This window comes from Phascolarctos cinereus, unplaced genomic scaffold (assembly GCF_003287225.1).
Source record: "Phascolarctos cinereus isolate Bilbo 61053 unplaced genomic scaffold, phaCin_HiC Scaffold_5;HRSCAF=322, whole genome shotgun sequence".
Classification (NCBI taxonomy): Eukaryota; Metazoa; Chordata; class Mammalia; order Diprotodontia; family Phascolarctidae; genus Phascolarctos; species Phascolarctos cinereus.
This window is the reverse complement of record NW_027555958.1, coordinates 422,695,396-422,715,113: the sequence shown is the minus strand read 5'-3', so window position 1 is coordinate 422,715,113 and position 19,718 is coordinate 422,695,396. Positions and strand designations below refer to the sequence as shown.

General features: G+C 42.5%; 1 protein-coding gene across 1 annotated transcript in view; it reads left to right on the top strand.

Annotated features, from left to right (window-relative positions):
- UCK2 (uridine-cytidine kinase 2) overlaps window positions 1-18,501 on the top strand; it is a 74,261-nt gene extending 55,760 nt beyond the window's left edge. Inside the window, exons 3-7 of the mRNA XM_020979011.2 lie at window positions 73-169; window positions 3,699-3,841; window positions 10,675-10,772; window positions 14,400-14,448; window positions 14,565-18,501. Coding sequence (XP_020834670.1) covers window positions 73-169; window positions 3,699-3,841; window positions 10,675-10,772; window positions 14,400-14,448; window positions 14,565-14,704 — 527 coding nt within the window. The 3' untranslated portion in view covers window positions 14,705-18,501. The remainder of the gene's footprint in view (window positions 1-72; window positions 170-3,698; window positions 3,842-10,674; window positions 10,773-14,399; window positions 14,449-14,564) is intronic.
- Window positions 18,502-19,718: the final 1,217 nt, after the last annotated feature.

The following is a 19,718-nucleotide window of genomic DNA, read 5'->3' as shown; positions in this document are numbered from 1 at the left end:
TGTGTCATTTTGAAACATTTTTAGGGCTTTATGGGGTATACAACTGAGCCAAGAGCACCTCTATTTCCTTAGATGCCTTCGACAATGAGCTCATCTTCAAAACCCTCAAAGAAATTACAGAAGGAAAGACAGTTCAGATTCCTGTGTACGACTTCGTCTCCCATTCTCGGTAAGAGACTTCCTCCCTTGCTCAGGGGTGGGGATTTTTGCTCTTCCTTCCCAGAGCACATAGTAGGCTTGCAGCTCTTGGGTCTGAACTGCCTCATGTAGGTAGAGTTTTAGGACTGGGAGATAAGGTTTATGGTTGTGTTTGTAATAGGACATATTCATTGACAGCACCAGTGCTGTGGGCATGCCTGCAACTTCATCACGCGCTACCTAAAGCTGGTGGTGGGTCATAAAAATGAGCTTTTACCCTTAAGATCCTATATCAGAAGGCTGGAAGTTAATGGGGGAAAGGGATTGTAAAGACAACAAGCCCTTTTCTATCCTACTGATGTGGGGTGGTGAAATAGGATTGGGGTTGTTAGGCAAAGACTAGATAAAGAATCAGCCAGCCCTACTAATATTTCCACCTTCTTCCTTCACCTAGGCATCTAAGGTGGTTCAGTGCATAGAGCACTGTGCCTGGAGTCAGCAAGACCCGAGTTCAAATGTAGCCTCAGACACTAGCTGTGTAACTCTTAGAAAGTCCCATCATCTCTGTCTGCCTCAATTTTCTCACCTATAAAGTGTGAACAGCAATAGCATCTACCTCTGAGGGTTGGTATGAGGGATCAAATAATACATGTAAAGTGCTTAGCATAGTGTTTGGCACATAGCAAGCACTATATAAATGTAAGTTATTGTTACTGTTATTATTAGCTTTCCAGGCCTATTCAGTGAAAGCAGTATCAGATTATCTGATTAAGAACTAGGGAATCCTTAATCAGACTAGGGACTTAATTCTTTGATTTTTAGCTGCCCCAAAGCCCAGGGTCATTATGTAATCTCTTATTTATAGGCGGTCTCCAAATATTTAGCTTCTTGGATACCTTTGCCTAGGGGTAGCATTTTTCCTAGTTAAAGCTTAGTTCTTCTAGTTTAAGCATTTATAAAGCATTGTGCTAGTCACTGAAGATAACCAAGACAAAAAGATTCCCTCCCCCTCTCCCAAAGAGCTTTCATTCTGTGGGGGAGAAAGCATGTCCATATCCCAGACAAGTACAAGGCAGTTAGGGGCAGTACTCTGGTGCTTCAGAGAAGGCTTTATATAGATAGTGGTACTTGAAAGTCAAGAGAGCAATTCTGTGAAAAGGAGTTGGGAAGAGCTTGCATTCCAAACGAAGAGGATGGTCAGTGCAAATGTGTGTTGATGAGCCACGATGGGAGCACAAAAAGAAGGCCAGTTTGGTTGCACCATAGATTTTGGGAAAGGAATACTATATTATGAGACTGGAATAGGTTGGGGCTGTATTGTGAAGGGTTTTAAAAGCCAAACAGAGGCATTCATATTTTATCCTAGAAGCAAAAAGTCAGCCAGTGGAGTTTGAGTAGGGTCATGTCTGTGCTTAAAGAAAATCATTTTGACAGTCACGTATGTGGGGGATGGATTGGAATGGAGAGAACCTTGAGGCAAGGAGTCCAGGTAGGAGGCTGTTGGTAATAGAGATGAAGTCCTGAACTAGATGGTGACTTTGCAAATAGAGATAAAAGGTCAGAGTACAATAGTGGTATAAATGACAAGATTTGGTAGCTGATTGGATGATTGAGGGAGAATGGATAATTTTGAGGCTGTGAACCTCTAGGATATTGGAAGAACGGTGGTGCCTTCACCATAGTTAACAAGCATTTATTAAGTCTCTGTCATGTACCAAGTACTGTTCTAAGCATTGGGGAGACAAAGGATAAAAGATCCAGCAAAGGGCCTCTGAGAAGGAATGGTCAGACTGGTAGGAGGAGAGCCAGGAGAGGATCAAGGAAAGGAACGTGATTGGCAATGTCAGAGGCTACAGATAGGTCAAGAAAGATGAAGATTGAGAAAAGGCTATTGTATTTTGGCATCTTTAGAGGTCATTGGTGACTTTTGAAAGAACAGATTTCATCAAATGATGAGGTTAGAAGCCAGATTACAGAGCATCTTGAATTCTGGGAGAGGAGAGGAGGTGGAGACACTGATTATAGATGGTCTTCTCTTTTCCTGTCTTTCCTTCCTTCCCTCCTTCCTTCCTTCTTTCCTTCCTTCCTTCCTTCCTTCCTTCCTTCCTTCCTTCCTTCCTTCCTTCCTTCCTTCCTTCCTTCCTTAGTTAAGTGACTTGCCCAGGGTCACACAACTAGTAAGTGTTGAGTGTCTGAGGCCGGATTTGAACTCAAGTCCTCTTTACTCCAGAGCCAGTACTCTATTCACTGTGCCACCTAGCTGTCCTTGTAGGTGGTCTTCTCAAGGAGTTTAGCCTCTAAATGGAGAAGGATCATAGTTATTGGTGATGGACCAATACAGGGAGGGCTTTTTTGAGGCTAGAGAAAGACATGGGTATATTTGTAGGTAACAGGGAGGGAGAGATTAAAGATTAGTGAGAATGGGGATGACAGAGGTGGTCTCTTGAAGATTGATGAAATGGGACCACTTGTGCATTTAAAGGAGTTTACCTTAGTTAGGAAAAGGGTCACCCCCCCTCATGAAGGAGGAGACATTGTTGGAAGACATTAGAATGATATGAGATGAGCAGGAAAGGAGAAGAGGGAGCTCCTAGCAAATGGCCTCAATTTTTTTCAGAGAATTTGAGGCAAGGTTCTTATCTGATAGAGAAGGGATGTGGGAGGCTTGAGGGATAAGTTTTAGAAAAGCTTCTGTGTTGAATGGGATAATGAATCACTTAGGGAGATGTAAAAGGATAGTCTTGCCGTGGTGAAAGCCCAGTTGAGATTATGTATCATAAATCTGTAGTGGACCCAGTCAGTCTAGTTTCATGATTTTCTCCAGCTTTGCCTGTCAACATATGAGTTGACCACTTCAGTATCTTTGCCAAGGAAAGTTCAAATGGGGTCATGGAGAGTCAGTCATGTCCAACTCTTTGTTTAACCCCATTTGGGATTTTCTTGGCAGATACTTGAGGGGTTTGCCATTTCCTTCTTCAGCTCATTTTACGGATGAAGAAACTGAGGCAAACAAGGTTAAGTCACCCAGCTAGTCAATTTCTGAGGCTAGATTTGAACTTAGGACGATGAGTCTTCCTCATTCCAAGCTCAGTGCTGTATCCACTGTCACCTAGTTGCCCTTATTAAGTGCCTTCAGTCACTTTAGAAGAGGCTCTTGTCCCAATTGTGACTGTGGTGTCCTTGCACCCCGTATATCGCAGAAGGCTCCTTAAAGCTGTTTTAACTAAACCCTTTTCTTTGTCCCTGGGGTAAGAAGGTGGACAGAGAGTATGATCATGGTTTCATAATTTTAGACCTAGAAGGGACTTCAGATGCCATTGAGCACAACCCTCTTGTTTTACTGAGGGGGAAACTGAGTCCCAGAGAGGTTAAGTGATTGGTCATATATGGGTAGAATTTGAAACTTTATCCTCTTGTGCCCTTTCCAAAAGCTTTGCCCCTGACTCAGAGTTTGGCAGAGAATCTAACCTCCTCGTCAGATGCCCTCCTTCCTGCCCTTTTCTCAGTATTCTGTCCTTTTTTGTCTGACCGTTTTTCACTTTCTGCCTTGTGCCTGGCAGGAAAGAGGAGACGGTGACTGTGTATCCCGCCGATGTGGTGCTTTTTGAAGGGATCCTTGCTTTCTATTCCCAGGAGGTGCGAGACCTCTTCCAGATGAAGCTCTTTGTGGACACGGACGCAGACACTCGACTCTCCCGTAGAGGTGGGTCTGGAAGCCTCCCCTTCATATTGTGGTATAAGCAACATAGACTTTGGATCCTACTTTCTTTCCCGTGGGAATTCATAGCCTGAATGTGCTCACCTGCGAGCAGAAGAGCCCTCTTCCTTCCAGAATGTCTTATGGGGAAGTGTTTCTGGTGACATTAGAGGCAGTATTAGTCAGTCATTCTGTACCGGATAATAAATCCCCGGTGAGGTCACTGTTGGGTAACCTAAGAGGCTGGCGTGCGGGCTTACGGGAAAGGGCTTGGGCTGAATACTCAGTTCCAAATAGCGTCCTTGTGGGAAATTCAGTGTAAGATCAGGACATTTGGCTTCAGGGTATTCTGAGTCAAGAACAGTCTGTCCTTTAAACCTTAACTAGAGAGTAGTTCTGCCAGTTTTCCCCTATATCCAATTTTTTTTTCAAATCATCTTTTAAAAAATGTTTTCCATTTATCTTTTGCTTTTGCATCCCTTTCGTCTCCCAGGATGTCCCTCTCCTGTTCTCTAATCAGGAATCAATCCTTTCTAATAAAATAAACAAGAAATGGGTGGGGGAACAGTTAAGCAAGAGTGACTGATACCTCAGCCAAATCCAGTAGGGTTTCGCATCTCTGGAAAGGGGCGGCGGGGGTGGGGAGGGAGGGAGGGACACATTTTCTTGTATCTCTTCTTTGGCACAAAGCTTGGTCTTTATGATTACACCATATTAAGTTTTTTTTGTTGTTGTTATTCTTTCAATTTACATTGTTGAATTAAGTGTCTTTTCCTGGCTTTGCTAGTATCTGTCTCCTGTAAGTCTTCCTTTGCTTCTTCTCTTTGGCCTTCCTTTTTATAATTATATATCACTCAATAATATCTCATTGCATTTATTTACTATAATTACTTAGCCCATCACTAATCAGTGAGCATCAACTTTATTTCTGTTTTGTTTTTCCATGACACAAATGCTGCTTTTGGTGTAATTGAGACTATTTTTTGCATCTTAATGGGATATCGGACTCAAGGGGTATAGACAGTTTACTCACTTTTTTTTAATCTTATATGCTTTTAAAAACACAATGCCATCTCCTATATGAGGCCTTTTCTAATCTCCCTCCCCCCCGCCCAGTGCCCCACTCTTGAAAAATGATCTTGTATTTAATTCCACATACACTTTTGTTTTGATAAAATTCAAGGACAATTTTGTTTTACCTTTGTTTCCTCCCACCTAGCACAGTAGGCACATATCCTGGCCCATGCTAGGCACATAGTAGATGTGGGTTGGTTTGTTTATTTTAAAGTGCTTTATGTGTTTTAGTTCTGTCTAATAACCCATGCACTGGGTCAGTAATGTTGCCAGTTTTATAGGAGAAGCACTGGTGAGAACAGATCCCATGGCCACAGCCCCTGAATGTCATTTTGGTTCTCAGGGCCCATACAGATTGATTTTTAGGCAGATAAAATGCTGATAGGATCATAGCCCCATGGCTAGAAGGGAACCAGTCTGACCTATTCATTTTGCACATAAGAAATTGGAAGACTAGCAAGTTTCAATGAGTTCTTTAAAGTGTCACACAGGTAGTGAACACACCCAGGATGGGAACCCAGGTACTTCAGAGAGAGCCCATGCTCTTTTCCTCTGGGCCCTGTTGCCTGCCTAAGTTCTACAGTTTGTCTTTTGCAATAACTATTAGGTTCCGTATCCAGATGAAAAAAAGAGAGACATTAGAAGACTGTAGGGAAGTGAAAACCTGATTTTTCTCTTCCTAGGAGCATTGTAATGTGTAATAGGTGACTCTCCAGAGAAAGCAGTGTGGTAGACTGGAGTTGGGAGCTCTTCCACTGTTTAGCTTTTGTTGAGCCCTGGTTCCCATCTGTAAAATAAGGACCAGATGATCTGGGCCTAGCATCCTCTGATTCTGTAAGCCTGTGTCTTTAAAGCTATACTGCTTAGGGGCAAGATATGGTGGACTTTCTTTTTAATGATGCTACTACCCAGATTGAGTTAGGAAATCTTTTCATATTTCTCCCCTCCCCTGTCCTACCCTACACTGCTGCACTCTGCTCAGTCCTTCCCCCTCTCCCCCATTTATTGGTCCCCCATGAAAGCCCTTGTATCGTTTCCTTAACTTTCTATAGAAAACACTGTGTATGTGTGCATGTGTGTGCACACAAGCACATCATGTAGGCCTGCTTGCCCTCACTTCGGTGTGCCAGGTAGTCATTAGGCTTTCCCGTTAGATTTCCCACCACTGTTACTCACAGATTCCCAGATAATGTTAGAACATGATATTGGGCTGGGTGACCACAGGCCCAGGCTCACATCATTGCCAGTCCAGCCCATGAAGTTGGAGCTGAAGTCAAAGCCTCAGAGAATGGGATAAATCAAGAATAATCATAGGTGAAAGGGCCCTTAGTGCTTCCATTCAGAGAGCAGACAGCCACATGTGAATGTTTTCCAACAGGCACAAATGTTTATACTTCACTTGAAATGAATAATCAGGTACTGAACAGGATGATTTCTGTTGTCCTGTTGCTAAATATCAAGGAATCTTCTTTGATCCTAACAGGCATTAGAGATCTGAGGTTGGAGGAGAACTCTAAAGCTACATTTTGTCTTACTGAGTCAAATCTTTTTTTGTTATTTTACTCACAAAAAATATGTAAAAGTAATATAGCTGGCAAGAGTTATTGATGTTGCTTACTTGCCTTTTGGGGGTGGGATGATAATAATATTGTCCATTAATTATATTTTTTAACTTATTTTGATATCTTACCCTGCCTTAATTATCTTGTAAAGTGGTCCCTTGATGCTTTCTAGGTTTCTATCTCTCGCATATTTCCATATAGAAATAAACTTGAAAAAAAGTTCTATTTCATGTATTTCATTGCTTTTTATGTTTTCAAGTCACTTTCTTTAGTTAAAACTTCCTCTGTATTTGTTACCTTTTCTGCATGTCTTCGTCCAGCCTTAAGCAGAGTCTGGGATTTGGAAGTAGGGGACCCAAGCTGGAATCACAGTTCTGTGACTTTTTAGTTGTGTGTGACTGTCAAATCTCATAATTTCTCTTAAGTCTCACTTTTCTTATTTAAGATGAGAGAGTGGGCTGGAGTAATATTTCAGGTTCTTTCTGGCTCTAACTCTTAGGTAGTAATAGTTGTCAGAGTGAGACAGTCAAGGCTTTCTCCTTCTTCATGTGGCTTGTTTTTAGAGTAGACTTTTGTGTCCCTTTCTTTAATCCTTCCCTTCATACAACAAGATATATTGTGCATGCATCAAAGCATTCTCCTTGCTGATCACTTACTGTTTCTGAGATTCATCCACTGGTATACCATCTCTCTCTAGTATGTATGTGAGATTTTCCAGCTTTCTGAACTACCCTTTTGTAACAGAGGTGTGCTTAAGGAGAGGAAGAAGTAGTGGTCACATGGAAAAGCATTACATGAGGCTTAAAGTTTACCTCCCTCCTCCATCCAATTTTTCTTGTTTGTTTGTTTTTAAATATAATTATATGTTTTTCCTTTTCATTGATATTCCAAGGGGAGACCTGGTTGGTCTCCATGGGCAAATGCTTTTGCGATGGGATTTCTACCTTCATGACATTGATGTCTCTCATCTAAGGATATGTGAATAAAGCCAATTAGACTTAAAGGAACTAATACCTGGCTCTTTCTGAACTTTTCCTTCACAAGTGCACCCTTCCCCAGAATTCAAGGCATGAAATGAGATCCAGATTGATTTATTTACTGATCCCTGAGCAACTGACTTCTTCATTGTAAATATGAAGTGTGTTATAAATGCTGGAATTTCTCTTTAATTTTCTCTTCCTTTGCCACCTTGAATCAGAGAGAATTAGCAAGAGTAAGATTGTAGTTGTGGACCTGGAAGGGACATCAGAGGTCATCTAGTCATTTTACAGATGAGAAAACCAAGGCCTAATAAATAATAAAGTGATTTGTCCTGATCACAGTATTAGTGAATGACAGAGCCATTATTTGAACTCATGTTCTTTGACTCCTAATCTAGCCCTCTTTTCATGTTGCCTCTGCTACCTGTCCTTTAAAGCCCATTTCAAATGCCACCTCCTATATAAAGCCACTCCTGATCTCTTTGTTAACAGTCCTCCTCTTTGGACCTGACAGCCTTTTATTCTTTATCTTTCAACATAACTATCATGTAACATTTCATATTATAGTTGCTTGTTTTGTGTCTTATTCTTGTACTGGATTATAAGCAGAATTCATGTCTTATCCAAACTTTGTGTTTCCCTCAGTGCCTAGCACAGTGCTCAGCACATAGTAGTTGTCTCTTATGAAATATCTGAATAAATAGCTGTTTGGAGGAAGTCATTGTAAGCCTGAATGGCACTTCGCCCAAATGACATACACTGTTTTTCCATAGAGCAGGGTAGTCACCATGACTTGACCTACTCTCTCTGTTGATGCTATATTCTCCCCAGCATCCTCTTGTCTAGTCAAAAGCATTTATTCCATATGAATCTATTAAGGCTAGAAAAAGGAGAGAACCAAATACTCATTATGTACTTACCATGTGACAATCATTGTGCTGAGTGCCTAGGGATACAAATACAAGCAGAAAAAAGATGTCCCGACACTCAAAGAGTTTATGTTCTAATGGGAACAGGTTGAAAGTACTTGGTGGGAACATAGCATGGTTTTAATCCAGGAAGTCAGGAACAGGGTGGGAGAAAGATGAAAATAAGCTCACCAACATTACTCACCATTAGAAGGGGGATGAAGTTTGCCTTGCAGAGAAATAGTCTAGGATGAGCAGACCCCAGAGCTAGTAGGATATTCCAGACTGAGGAGACCCCGAAGTTCCAGGATGAAACTGTAGAAAGGGCATGGTTTCTATGTGTATGTCCTGTCCTTTGCCTATGTGGTGGGGCAGGGGTTAGGACAAATCTGTACTAAGCTACAAAATGACAGCCCTTCCTGTTATCTGGACAAGGGTGCGTGCCTTTTCCCTTGGCAGACATAGGTATCTTGACTTTTTTGATGGTCATCTCTTGTTTTCAGTCCTGTATGTACATTTTATCAGACCAGAAAGGACCCAGCCTAAGCTGCTCCGAGCAGCGAATGCATTCATTCTTCTTCCTGGTTGTCAGATTCTTCCAGGGGAGTTACTAGATTTTGTGGTTATTTCTTGTTTCAGTGTTGGGACTGTCACCTTCTTTCTTGAGCTGAAAAAAAAAAGTGCTTTTGCAGGGATTCCAGTGTTGCTAAGTTAGGGGGGCATTTTGTCCTTTTCCTTTTCTAACCTTTCTTCTGTTCCACTCTGCTTCCCATCCCCCATACAGAATAAATCAGATGCATCTTTCTTCATTCTACTCTTTTACAGGTTTGTTTACAGTGAAATGCAGCCTAATTTTGAGCTCTACAATAGATGCCTTATAGAGGTTTGTTGGTGGAAATTAACGCATCTTGTTTAGTGAGAGTGGGTTTCAGTGAAATATTGATATAAAAACATCTAAAGAAGATGTAATACATTCCTAGTAAGGGAAAGAGAGGTTTAACCAGAGGTAATTTGGGGCTGTCATCAAAAAAATCTCATTGTAATCTCTGTGGTCCCCTCTATGCTACTTTTAATCTATGGGAAAGTAGAGGACCAGAGAGCAGCACAGTTAATGAGAAAGCCAAGGTTGTTCTTTACCTTTTTCCAAAAAAAAAAATTACAAGATTTTCCTGATGAGAGGTGACTTAATAAGGTAATTGGGAAAAACATGTGAACATATTTTCATGAACCTAGGGCCTGAAGTGCCCTTCTGTCCCACCTTTTTGGGTCTAGACCTGAGAACAATATGAGTGAGTTTCATTCATTATCCTCCCAGTATTCATTTATTCAGCAAACATTTATTGAATCTACTTTGTTCACTACACTGTGACCTCAAAATGCTTAAAATTTAGTCAGATTAGTGGCAAGATGTAGCTGGAAGGGGGCACAGGACTTGAAGTCAGGAGTTCTAGGTTTAAATCTCACCTGACATTTACTAGCATTTACTAGCTGCCAGGTGATGTCATCTTGTGCACATTCTCTGTTCTCAACTTTCTGATGGGGAAAGTGTATCTGTTTTACAGGGTTGTTATGGAAAAGTATAATTTGTTTATTGTAGTTCTGTTTGGCATGCTTGGCAAACCTGGACAGGTCATAATTCCTTTATTTTAATAAATGTTATTGATATCTTTTGTTTTTATATTACCTTTGTTGTCCGTTGTATCCTTAGAGCAATCCCGGAACAAAGAATAAAGAGAGGGGAAAAGACAATTCAGCAGAACTAACCAAGTTGTTACACACTCAGAATTCAGACCAGCACAGCCTCACTCCCTCTCCCCCTCCCCATCCCATCTTTCACTTACAAAGAAGTTGGAGCAGGAAGTCTTTGATGTATCAGTTTCTTGTTTTGTTTTATTTTTTTAATTAACAAGCATTTATTTTCTCTGCCCACCTCATTCTACCTGGCTTTGACATGCAGGCAGGAGCAGCTCATGACCTTTCTAAACCGAGAACCAGTGGAACTAGACTAGTCGAACTAGTGAAACAGACTCCAAGGGACTGATCCAGGTCTTTTTTGTTACTGTAAAATATGGAAAAAAAACATACCAGAAACAAAATAGGCTGTTTGGTTAGCCTTGGTGGTCCCTTGCATTATGCAGGGATTTTCTTGGTGGTAAGACGTCAGATGCTACTTAGTGTTCCCTAGATTGCAGCTGGCCTGTTCTTTGAATAGTCTGCTGGTTCCTGTGTGCCAGAGCCCAAAGGGCCTCAAAGAGAGGCGGGAGGCGTTGGCCGGTGCAGCATTTTCATGACTCTTGTTTTTCCTTCTCTCATAGTGTTAAGGGACATCAGTGAAAGAGGGAGAGACCTGGAACAGATCTTATCTCAGTACATTACGTTTGTCAAACCTGCCTTTGAAGAATTCTGCTTGCCAGTAAGTTCTTGCACACTCCCCACCCCCATTCTTCTTAATTGTAATTATTCAATTGCAATTTAATAATGCAAACAAAGCTTACTCAGATTGATGTAATTCTGACTTCTCTGACATTAGCTTCCCTCTCCTCCCTGTTCTTTATAGATGCCAGAGTTTCTTCCCTTCTTGAGGCCCAGAGAAAGGCCACCTGAACCAGTTTCTTGCCTGGCAAAGTTAAATGTACCTGCCCCACGAGGGATTCTGGGAATAGCTCTGTCTTTAATCCCTTTGGCATGGGATCTGGTATTCTCTTTGCTGCCAGGTCTCAGGCCAGCCACGTAGATACTCAGCAGCCTCTACTCACTCAGCTGTTTCATGCAGTATGATAATTACATTTTTAAGCAACATGGTTTCATATTGGTCACAGTACCTTCAAATGAAATGAGAGGGAAGCAACCCAGCCTGTTGCTCAAGATGCAGGGGAAGGTGGGGAATGTTGTATGCCACGAGGTCTGTTCCCCTAATGACTTTCCCACAGGTTTTTACCTCTTAACATTTTTCTTTGGTTCTGACTAGTTCTGAAACAGCTGGTTTAAATTTGAGAGGGAGACATAAAATAAGCTTTGTACTTGAGACTTGCCTCAAAAATTTCCTCACTTCCTCCTCGGCACTGAGCCGTGGGCTGTTCCTGTGGCATCAACTGGTCCTGTGAGTTCTCCAGCTCCGAAGTGAAGTGACTCTAGTCCATTTTCAGGGAAGGAAGGCATCCCTTGAGGAGAAGTCTTTGGAGCCCAGCCCCTGAGGGGCGGTCATCTTCCCTGGTACATGAGGGAAGGGGCCAGGATGGGGGGTAGAGGGAGAATGATCTGGAAAGAGGATTCAGTGTAGGGATTTCCGCTCTCCGTCTCAGTGATATTGGCCTTTGTGGCTCCATTTTATTCAAACTGTTATGAGATGGGAGTTTGGCCTGGCTCCTGAGTGACATCTGTTGGAAGCTGATTGATAGGCACGAATCCTTCTGCAGGGTGAGGAAGGCCGTTTGGTCTGGGAAGCCAAGAATTGTAATTATTGTCTGCATCCCTTTAGAAAAGGGATTGCAAAGTTTTCATCTTCACTCCCACTTCCCTTCCATAAACTTGGTTTAAACAAAGTCTGATTAAAGAGATACTTTGTAGAAAATCATCACAAACCAGTCCTAATTTAAGGTAGCCAGTGTCAGATCAGAAATAGGGGAAATCTCAAGGATTCAGTTAGGGCAACAGGTACCCTGGTCCTTCTGGGGATTTTCTTTGTAGGGTCAGGTCAGATGGTGACAGGCAGAGGGCCTTGATAGCAGAGCAGCAGTGAGACTCCACAGTGGCACCCCTCTGCCATTTTTATCTCTAATAATAGAGATAGCTAGAGTCAGGAAGGCTTGAGTTCAAATGTAGCTTCAGATACTTATTAGTTGTATGACCATGCAAGTCACACCTCTGTCTGCTTCAGTTTCCTCAACAGTAAAGTAGGGCTCATAATAGCAGCTACCTCCTGAGGATCAAATGAGATAATATTTAAAAGCAGTTCAGTGCCTGGCACATAGTAGGTGCTTAAGAAAAGCTTGTTCCCTTCTCCCCCTCCGTGAGTCTGCCACATTTCTTAATGTGAGCATAGGTAACTCTGGTTAATTTTGTTTTCTTTCTGATTTTTTGCACAGCACATTGGTGCAAATTAGAATTTGGGGCAGTCTGTATCTCCAGCCATCCAACTCATTCCTCCCTCCCGTTTAGCTATTAAATATTCAAGGAAAGCCAACGCATTCCATTGTAAGCCAGGGACTGAGATGGAATGCCTCTTCAGTTTGGTTCAGAATTCACAATTGGCTGGGGAATACTTTTATGAAATGCTATTCTAATTTATCAGTCTTAGAAGATTGTCTTTGACCTTTTAGGATTTTTACTTCAAATTGTTTCTCAGAGTTTCTCATTGTCCTCAGACATTTCATCCCCCCATTCTTGCTCAAACTTCCAGTTTACAATCAATCAACCAGTAGATATCTATCCCTTATTGCATGCAAAAAACTGCATATATATTGAAAGGTGTATAGTTCTGTCCCTCAAGAACTTAGAGGCCAGTCTATCTAGGGAGAAAAGATGGTACTGTATTTACTTGAATGGATTCTGTCATGTTGAGTTAAATCACACACAGAAAGCACATTTCTGTTTAGTTTTGGAACTCACGTAAAACAGAATTAATACTTAGTTTTACAGTTCAGGAAATTAGTACAGTTTGTTTTTTACTTTTTGTTCCCTATTGAATTAAGTTCCTGATGTGAGTCTGAGCAGAAAGTAATTAGGAAAATAAATCTGCTAGTGGAGTAATTATTTTGTAGTCATCAACACAACTGGAAAAGCTTGGGAGCAGGTAAAATCTCCAAATCATTTATATTTTAGCTTTAGAATATACTTTGGAGTTTCCAGAAGACAATATTTCATATTCACAGCCCTCACTCATTCCATGCCTCCCTTCCCACAGTTGTCTATTTCTTGCCTTAAGGAGAGAATAAACTGTTATCTGGGTTTTCTTCTTGAATCGTCTGTGTGAAATCCTAAGCACAATGGTTTCCTCCACAATGTTGAGGAGGTAATGAAATTTTTGCCTTTCTGTGCTAAATTCTTATGCACATAGTAGCAGTGTTAAATGTCATTAATGAATTTAAGGAGAGGAAATGATTGGGCAAAATGAACTTGAGATCAAGATAGTGCCAATCAGATCATTTGAGTACAGGTCATTGAAAATTGACTTTTTTAATACGTTTGATTTTTATTTTTTTCTCAATTACATGTAAACAATATTTTGACATTTATTTTTTTTTAAAAAATTGAGTTCCATCATGGTCTCTTCTTTCTCTCTTCTCCTGAAAAATTGACTTTTTTTTTTAAAGCAATCACTATTGTTGTTCCATTGTTTGGGGCAGCCACATAAAACCAGAAAAAAATTTTAGTTCTTTGTTCAGCCAATGCATATTTCTAAATTATCTCCAATCCCACTATCCATCATGTTTCTACCAACCGGGGCTTGTGTTTAATTTTTTGAGAGATTTTTGCCATAAGCTTTTTAAGATTAATTACACACATAACTTGTGTACTGTTGTAACAACCAGTGGCATTTCACAGTACTTTTCAGTGAAATTAGAGGGAAGCAGCTCAGACTGTTGCTCAAGATGCAGTGAATTGAAACTAGCAGGTAAAACTGAGGTATCTTTACTCCCCCAATCATCAGTCTGTTTACAGTCCCATTCATAATGTGTTTGCCATGGAATCAATCAGTGTGTCTGGCCAGAGTTCTGCCTATATAAAGTTCATGGTTTTGAACTGGAGAATTCTTAGTAAGTACAGCAAAGGCAGTATTACATGAGAACTCATAGGATCATAAGTTGTGAAGCTGAAAGGGGTCACCTGAACCCTCATTGTGCAGATACAAAAACTGAGGCGCCCATGAGTTAAGGAAAACAGTTGCTCAAAGTTACACAGGTATCAAGTGACAGAGCCGAATTATAACTGAGGCTCTCAGCCTGCACCTTCTCCCATTCCATGCTCTGGTAGTAAGACATGTTCCTGAAGCTTCGACTTCTCCTGTAATGCTAATTTTTAAAAAAAATCTTTTTCACAGACAAAGAAATATGCTGATGTGATTATTCCCAGAGGTGTGGATAACATTGGTGAGTCCTGGAGGGGTGTGGTGGGAGTGGAGGGGAGAAAGAGAACAAGGAGAGGAGAATGACTTTGGACTCTGTACCTGGACCTTCTGATGTTCTGTACCTTTCTGCCCCTGCAGTGGCCATCAACCTCATTGTGCAGCACATCCAAGACATCCTGAATGGAGGCCTCACCAAACGCCAGACGAACAGCTGCCTCAACGGGTATGCCCCCTCCCGCAAGCGGCAGGCATCGGAGTCCAGCAGCCGGCCGCACTGACCTCCGGCCCCCGCCCCAAACCCGGGCGAGGAGGCCCACTGTTCTGTGTATATAGTGTTTCCAGTGACATGACTGTGCCAGAAGACACCCGGAGAAGAGGAAATGCCTCTGATCTTTGTACTTTGGAACGGGCAGGATGAAATGAAGATGAGTTTAAGCGATAAACTGTGCCAGGAGCTCCCGGTGATGCCGAATTACGAGTCCATCATGTAACCAGTTATAAATATATACATATATATATAAAAATCTATTTTTGTGTAAATGTAGAATAATGTAAAGCTGTTTGCCGTGAGTATTTTCCAAGGGGATATCTGAGAGTTTGTGCTTGTATTTTCTGGGGTAGGTGCTTTAGCCCCGGCAGAGGACGTTTGCTTCTTACATTTCCAGGTAGGATAAGCCAGTAGTTCAAGCATCTGTCTGGGAGGAGTAATGCAGGGGGAAGGACAGCTGATAAATTGTCCTGAGTGCTGGTGAAAATCTAGACAGGATTAGCTTCTGACATTCCTCCCCAGCCCTCTCAGTGCTGCTCTCTCCTGACGCATGCCACCGTCTGGGGCTGGTCCTTAAGGGTATGAAAGGTGAAAGGATCTCTGTCTTGGTTTTAGTCGGGAATGAGGGAAGACCCCAAAATCATACTCAGGGAAGGAAGTGACCTGCAGAAGAGAGTGAGTCTTGAATGTTCTCTTTCCTCACATCTAGTTAGTCTGTATATACCTTTCTTTTTTCCTTCTTAATCTTCTCAGAGAGGCCAAGGGTGCCTCTGGTTCCTACCAGAGTAAATAGGAATTGTGTGAGCTTGCTGTCACCACAGAAACAGAGCAAGAATGGAACAGGAGAGGTTGCCAGTAGTGTGGAGACCTTTCTAGATACTGGCCTCTGATGGTACCTGGACAGAATCTGCTCTCGGGATTTCCTCTGCCCTGTTGTTATACAGCAACGGAAGGGTGCGGGCTTCTGCATATTTACTTTCTGATAAGTGGCTCTGGCTCTCCGATCCTGCCGCGTGGCCACTCATCTCAGCAATAGGAGCCAGTGCAAGACACTTAAGCTGTCCCCCCCCCCCCCGACCGAGGGGTAGCTTTGTTCCCCCCCCAAAAAAAAATAAAGAAGGGGTACATGCGCATTTAGTGGGATGAACTTGATTCCCCTCCCCTCAGTGCTTTTCATTTGCAGTGTGACCACCGGGATAAAGTTGCTGTTACCACAGAGAAGGGAACGGCTCCATCCTGTGCCTTAGAGGTGCTAAAAGGAAGGGACTGTGTATTTTCATCTTTAATAACTGGAACTTCCTCTCAGTTACAGGAGGTAAACCCCAGCCAGGCCCCTAGTGATGCCTTCCTTCCTGGGATAGATTCCTAGCCGAATTCTGGAGGGAAAAAAAGCAGAACTGCTGGATTCATGAGATGTGATTTTAAAGTAATATGACTACTTTCATTTTATGTTGTTTTGTATACACTTGCCAGATTGTCTTTATCTGAAATTTATGATCTTTCTAAAGTAGATCACTCGGGAGTGGGGGAGGGGGGTGGGACAAGGACAGAGGACAGACTCTTCAAGCATTGGGGGCACTCTTGCAAGTGGCCTTTGAGGTCTCATTTGAGTCACAAAACAAAACCAGTCTCATCACTTGGCCACAACTTGTCTTTCAACCCCAGATGGCATCACCTGGGTCACACTGACCCGTCTTATTCACAGACTTGGCTCCAAGGCATTTGGATGCTTTTCGACTGAACCTATCCCCAAGGACAAAGCTTTGCCAACCCTCCAAAAAGGTGCCATGTTTTAAAAAATACCAAACATTTTTCTCCAGAGAGAAGGGCTCTCTGAAGGCAGTTCGAGAGAGAGGAGTTCCAGAATGTTTTAAGCCATGGAAGTGTCGTTGATAGATTGCGTCACCCTCCTGAGGTGTCCCCTTTGAAAGAGAACGACGTGCTTTTGTGTGTGGAAATTCTGGAATCTTTTTCTTAGTATTCAGTCACATTCCTTTCTAGTCACACCTCAGAGAGCTCTGAGGCACGGGGAGGGGGGAGGATAAGACAGGGCCAGAAGCCTCAGGATGGGGGAGACCATCGCCCCAGGTGGGGGCCCTCTCTGCCCATGGAAGTGTCTGTCTCAGACGGTCTTTGCCTTGCAGCGGGTACCATGCTCAAATTTACTTGAAGCTCCCAGGTGCCAAACCATTTAGTGCCTTGGCTGCCTATCCCACTGCCTTGTAAGACAGATTCTTCTGTTGTCACTGACCCTTCTACTTAGTTGCTTCTTCATCTACGTGTGATATTGAGACAAAGGCCATCCCCTCAGCAGGTTCTCCTACCAGTCTTCCAGTCCCTCTCTCTGCTGCTGCTCTGCCCTTCATTGGTTTGATAGCAGCCTCTCTGGCCTTTCCCTGTCACAGTCATTGACAGACAAGGGAGGCTGGCCAGTATTTCCCAGGGTGGAGCAGGAGCCAAAAAGGTCCTCCCCAAAACTATGAGGTTACCATATTGGAGGAAAGGAAGAAATTCAGGGGTATGATCCAGGTCCTTGAGTGCCCTGTGCAGGGCACCATCGTCTACAGACTTGGCAGATTCCTTCATTGAGCTTCTCTTTTTTTCATATACCCCTGTGCCGATGTTAGGATGCAGACAAAGATGAGCCCAATGGAGGGTTCCTTCAGATTCATCACCAGAAGGTGCTAAGTTTCCACCTTGAAACTCAGGACCTGCAGCCTGGTAGCCAGGATGATATAATGTGATGACAGGCTGGCTTCATGCTAATCTCTGAACCAGAGAACTCCTGCCTCCTCCATTCTTCATATCCCACTTAACCCAAGGAAGGATGAATTGTGGGATAAGGGTACTAGAAGAACTAATGGATGGTATTGGGAATGTAGTTGGTCCAGCTCAGATTGTGGACCAGGAGAGGTAAAAGTGGCAGTTGTGCCCCCGAGGCACTCCCAAGAGTTCCAATGTAGCCACATGTCTGTAGTGGGGGTGGTTAATCATGGGGAGCATCATTTTCAAAGCCCGTTGTTGGGTTCTAGGCTAGACAGTTGTCTGCAGAATTTGGAACTTGTTTACTGGATCAGATGTGGTACAAGAGCCTCTTAAGGAGGTGAATGGATTAATCTCCTAGGATTCATGGCCCTGGATTTGGACGGGAAATTGAGACCCCTTAAGTTCATTCAGTGCTGTGTGTAAATAAGTGACCTTTTGTTGTGGTCTCTTGGAACTCTCTTGGCCTGACAGCAAAGACCTCAATTAATGCGAGCTTAGGAGCACGTGTTCTGTATACTACAGCCCCCCACCTTACCTTCTCACATCAAATCTTCCAATCCCCAAAATGGATTAGATCTATTTTAGCCCGTGAAGACAAAGCTGAGTCCATGAAGATTGGATTGCCACTCTTACTTGACCCTTCTAAAATTTTTCTTTGGGTCCAGTGGGCAAACATGCTTTCTTAGCTGGAGTGGTGGTAGTGAGCAGGTTCCAGGCAGGAAAAAAATCTGTGGAAGTGAATTGAGAGTGTGAAGCTCCCTTTAACCATCGGTGAGGGTCACTTTCCTCTGTATCAGGCAAATGGTTAAAGATCTGCCCTTGCTAATTCAAGATCTCTGACTTTAGGTGTATGATAGGAAGAGGCAGTAGCTGCCAGAATTGCCTCTGGATTAAAGTTGGGTTGTTGGTGAGGGGTTAGATTTTTTTTTTGGTTTGTTTTAAGTTTATGCATTTGCCTTTTCTGTTTTGTTATTAGTGATGAAATATTCTTGCCTATTCATATTCTGTCCTTCCCTGTAAATAAAGATGAAACCAAAAGGATGCGACCCTTTCCTTTGCCTTTATATTCTGAGAAGCAGTGGTTGAACCTGGTGTGAGTGTGACGGTGACCTTAGCAGGCCTCTCTATGGGCAGTGCTATAAGGTTTAAAGGAACTTTGGAATATAAGCTCCTGTAGAGAAGGAAGACATGCCCTCTCCCTTAAGAACACCACAGGTTCTTGAAGAGCTCTCACAGACATCTCCGGGCAAGGTGTGTCCCCTTGACCAAAGAGCAGTCTCAGGCCTGAAGAGGTGAAGGGGCCTTTTCAGATCCATGTGGCTGCTAAATGGGAAGAAGCCAGTTCTTCCTGCTCTTGGCCTAGTGTGTTCTTTTCCACGTCAAATTCAACCTAACTTCTGTGAATTGATCACTTGGCAGATCATCCTCAGACCTGAACCTCTAATTTCTAGTGTTCCTACTCTCTGGTCTTACGGGCAAGAGGTGAGAAGACGACATTGCTTTATCCAGGTGCTAGTTTAATCAAACGTCAGGAGTCAGGACAACTTAAAGAGAGAAACCATGAAATGCCATGAAGCTTTGGAAAATATTTTGATTATTTCAGTAAAGTTTCTCTTGTATTCCAGCATTGAAAAACATGCTTCTCAGTAGAGGGCCATGGGCTTCACCAAGCTGCTGAGCGGGTCCATGACCCAAAAAAGTCAAGAACTCCTGTGAAAAGGAAGATACTCAAATTGTGGTGCTGGTTCTCTACTATGGTCACTCAGTATAAACCCAGCTATAAACTTCAAAGCATTAAGAACCGCACTAGTTTTCTGAACTTTGGATTCCACTCCAATATTCACATAGTTGTGTGTATGTATGTATATATGTATGTATGTATATATAATACATATATCTGCATGTATATTTGTATATACATATACACAAGTATGAGTTAAAAACTTAAAACCCTAAGTGAAAGGAATTAGTTTGAAAAGGATGCAGATATTGGAGGCATTGAAGTAGTAAAAAGAAAATGCTATCTTCTAAAATCGCAATCCTCTCATCATCTTGCTAAAGGTGATCTTTGGTAAATCACTTGACCACCTTGGGCCCCAGTTTTCCTATCTGTAGTCCATTAAGGGCCGTTACACCTCTAAAATTGTATTAATTCAAAAACTAAGTGCCTACTATATGGAATCCACTATGCCAAGTGCTAGGGATTCAGAGTTAAAATATCATGCTTTTAGTAGGTGCTTGTGTTGGGCTAAGCACTG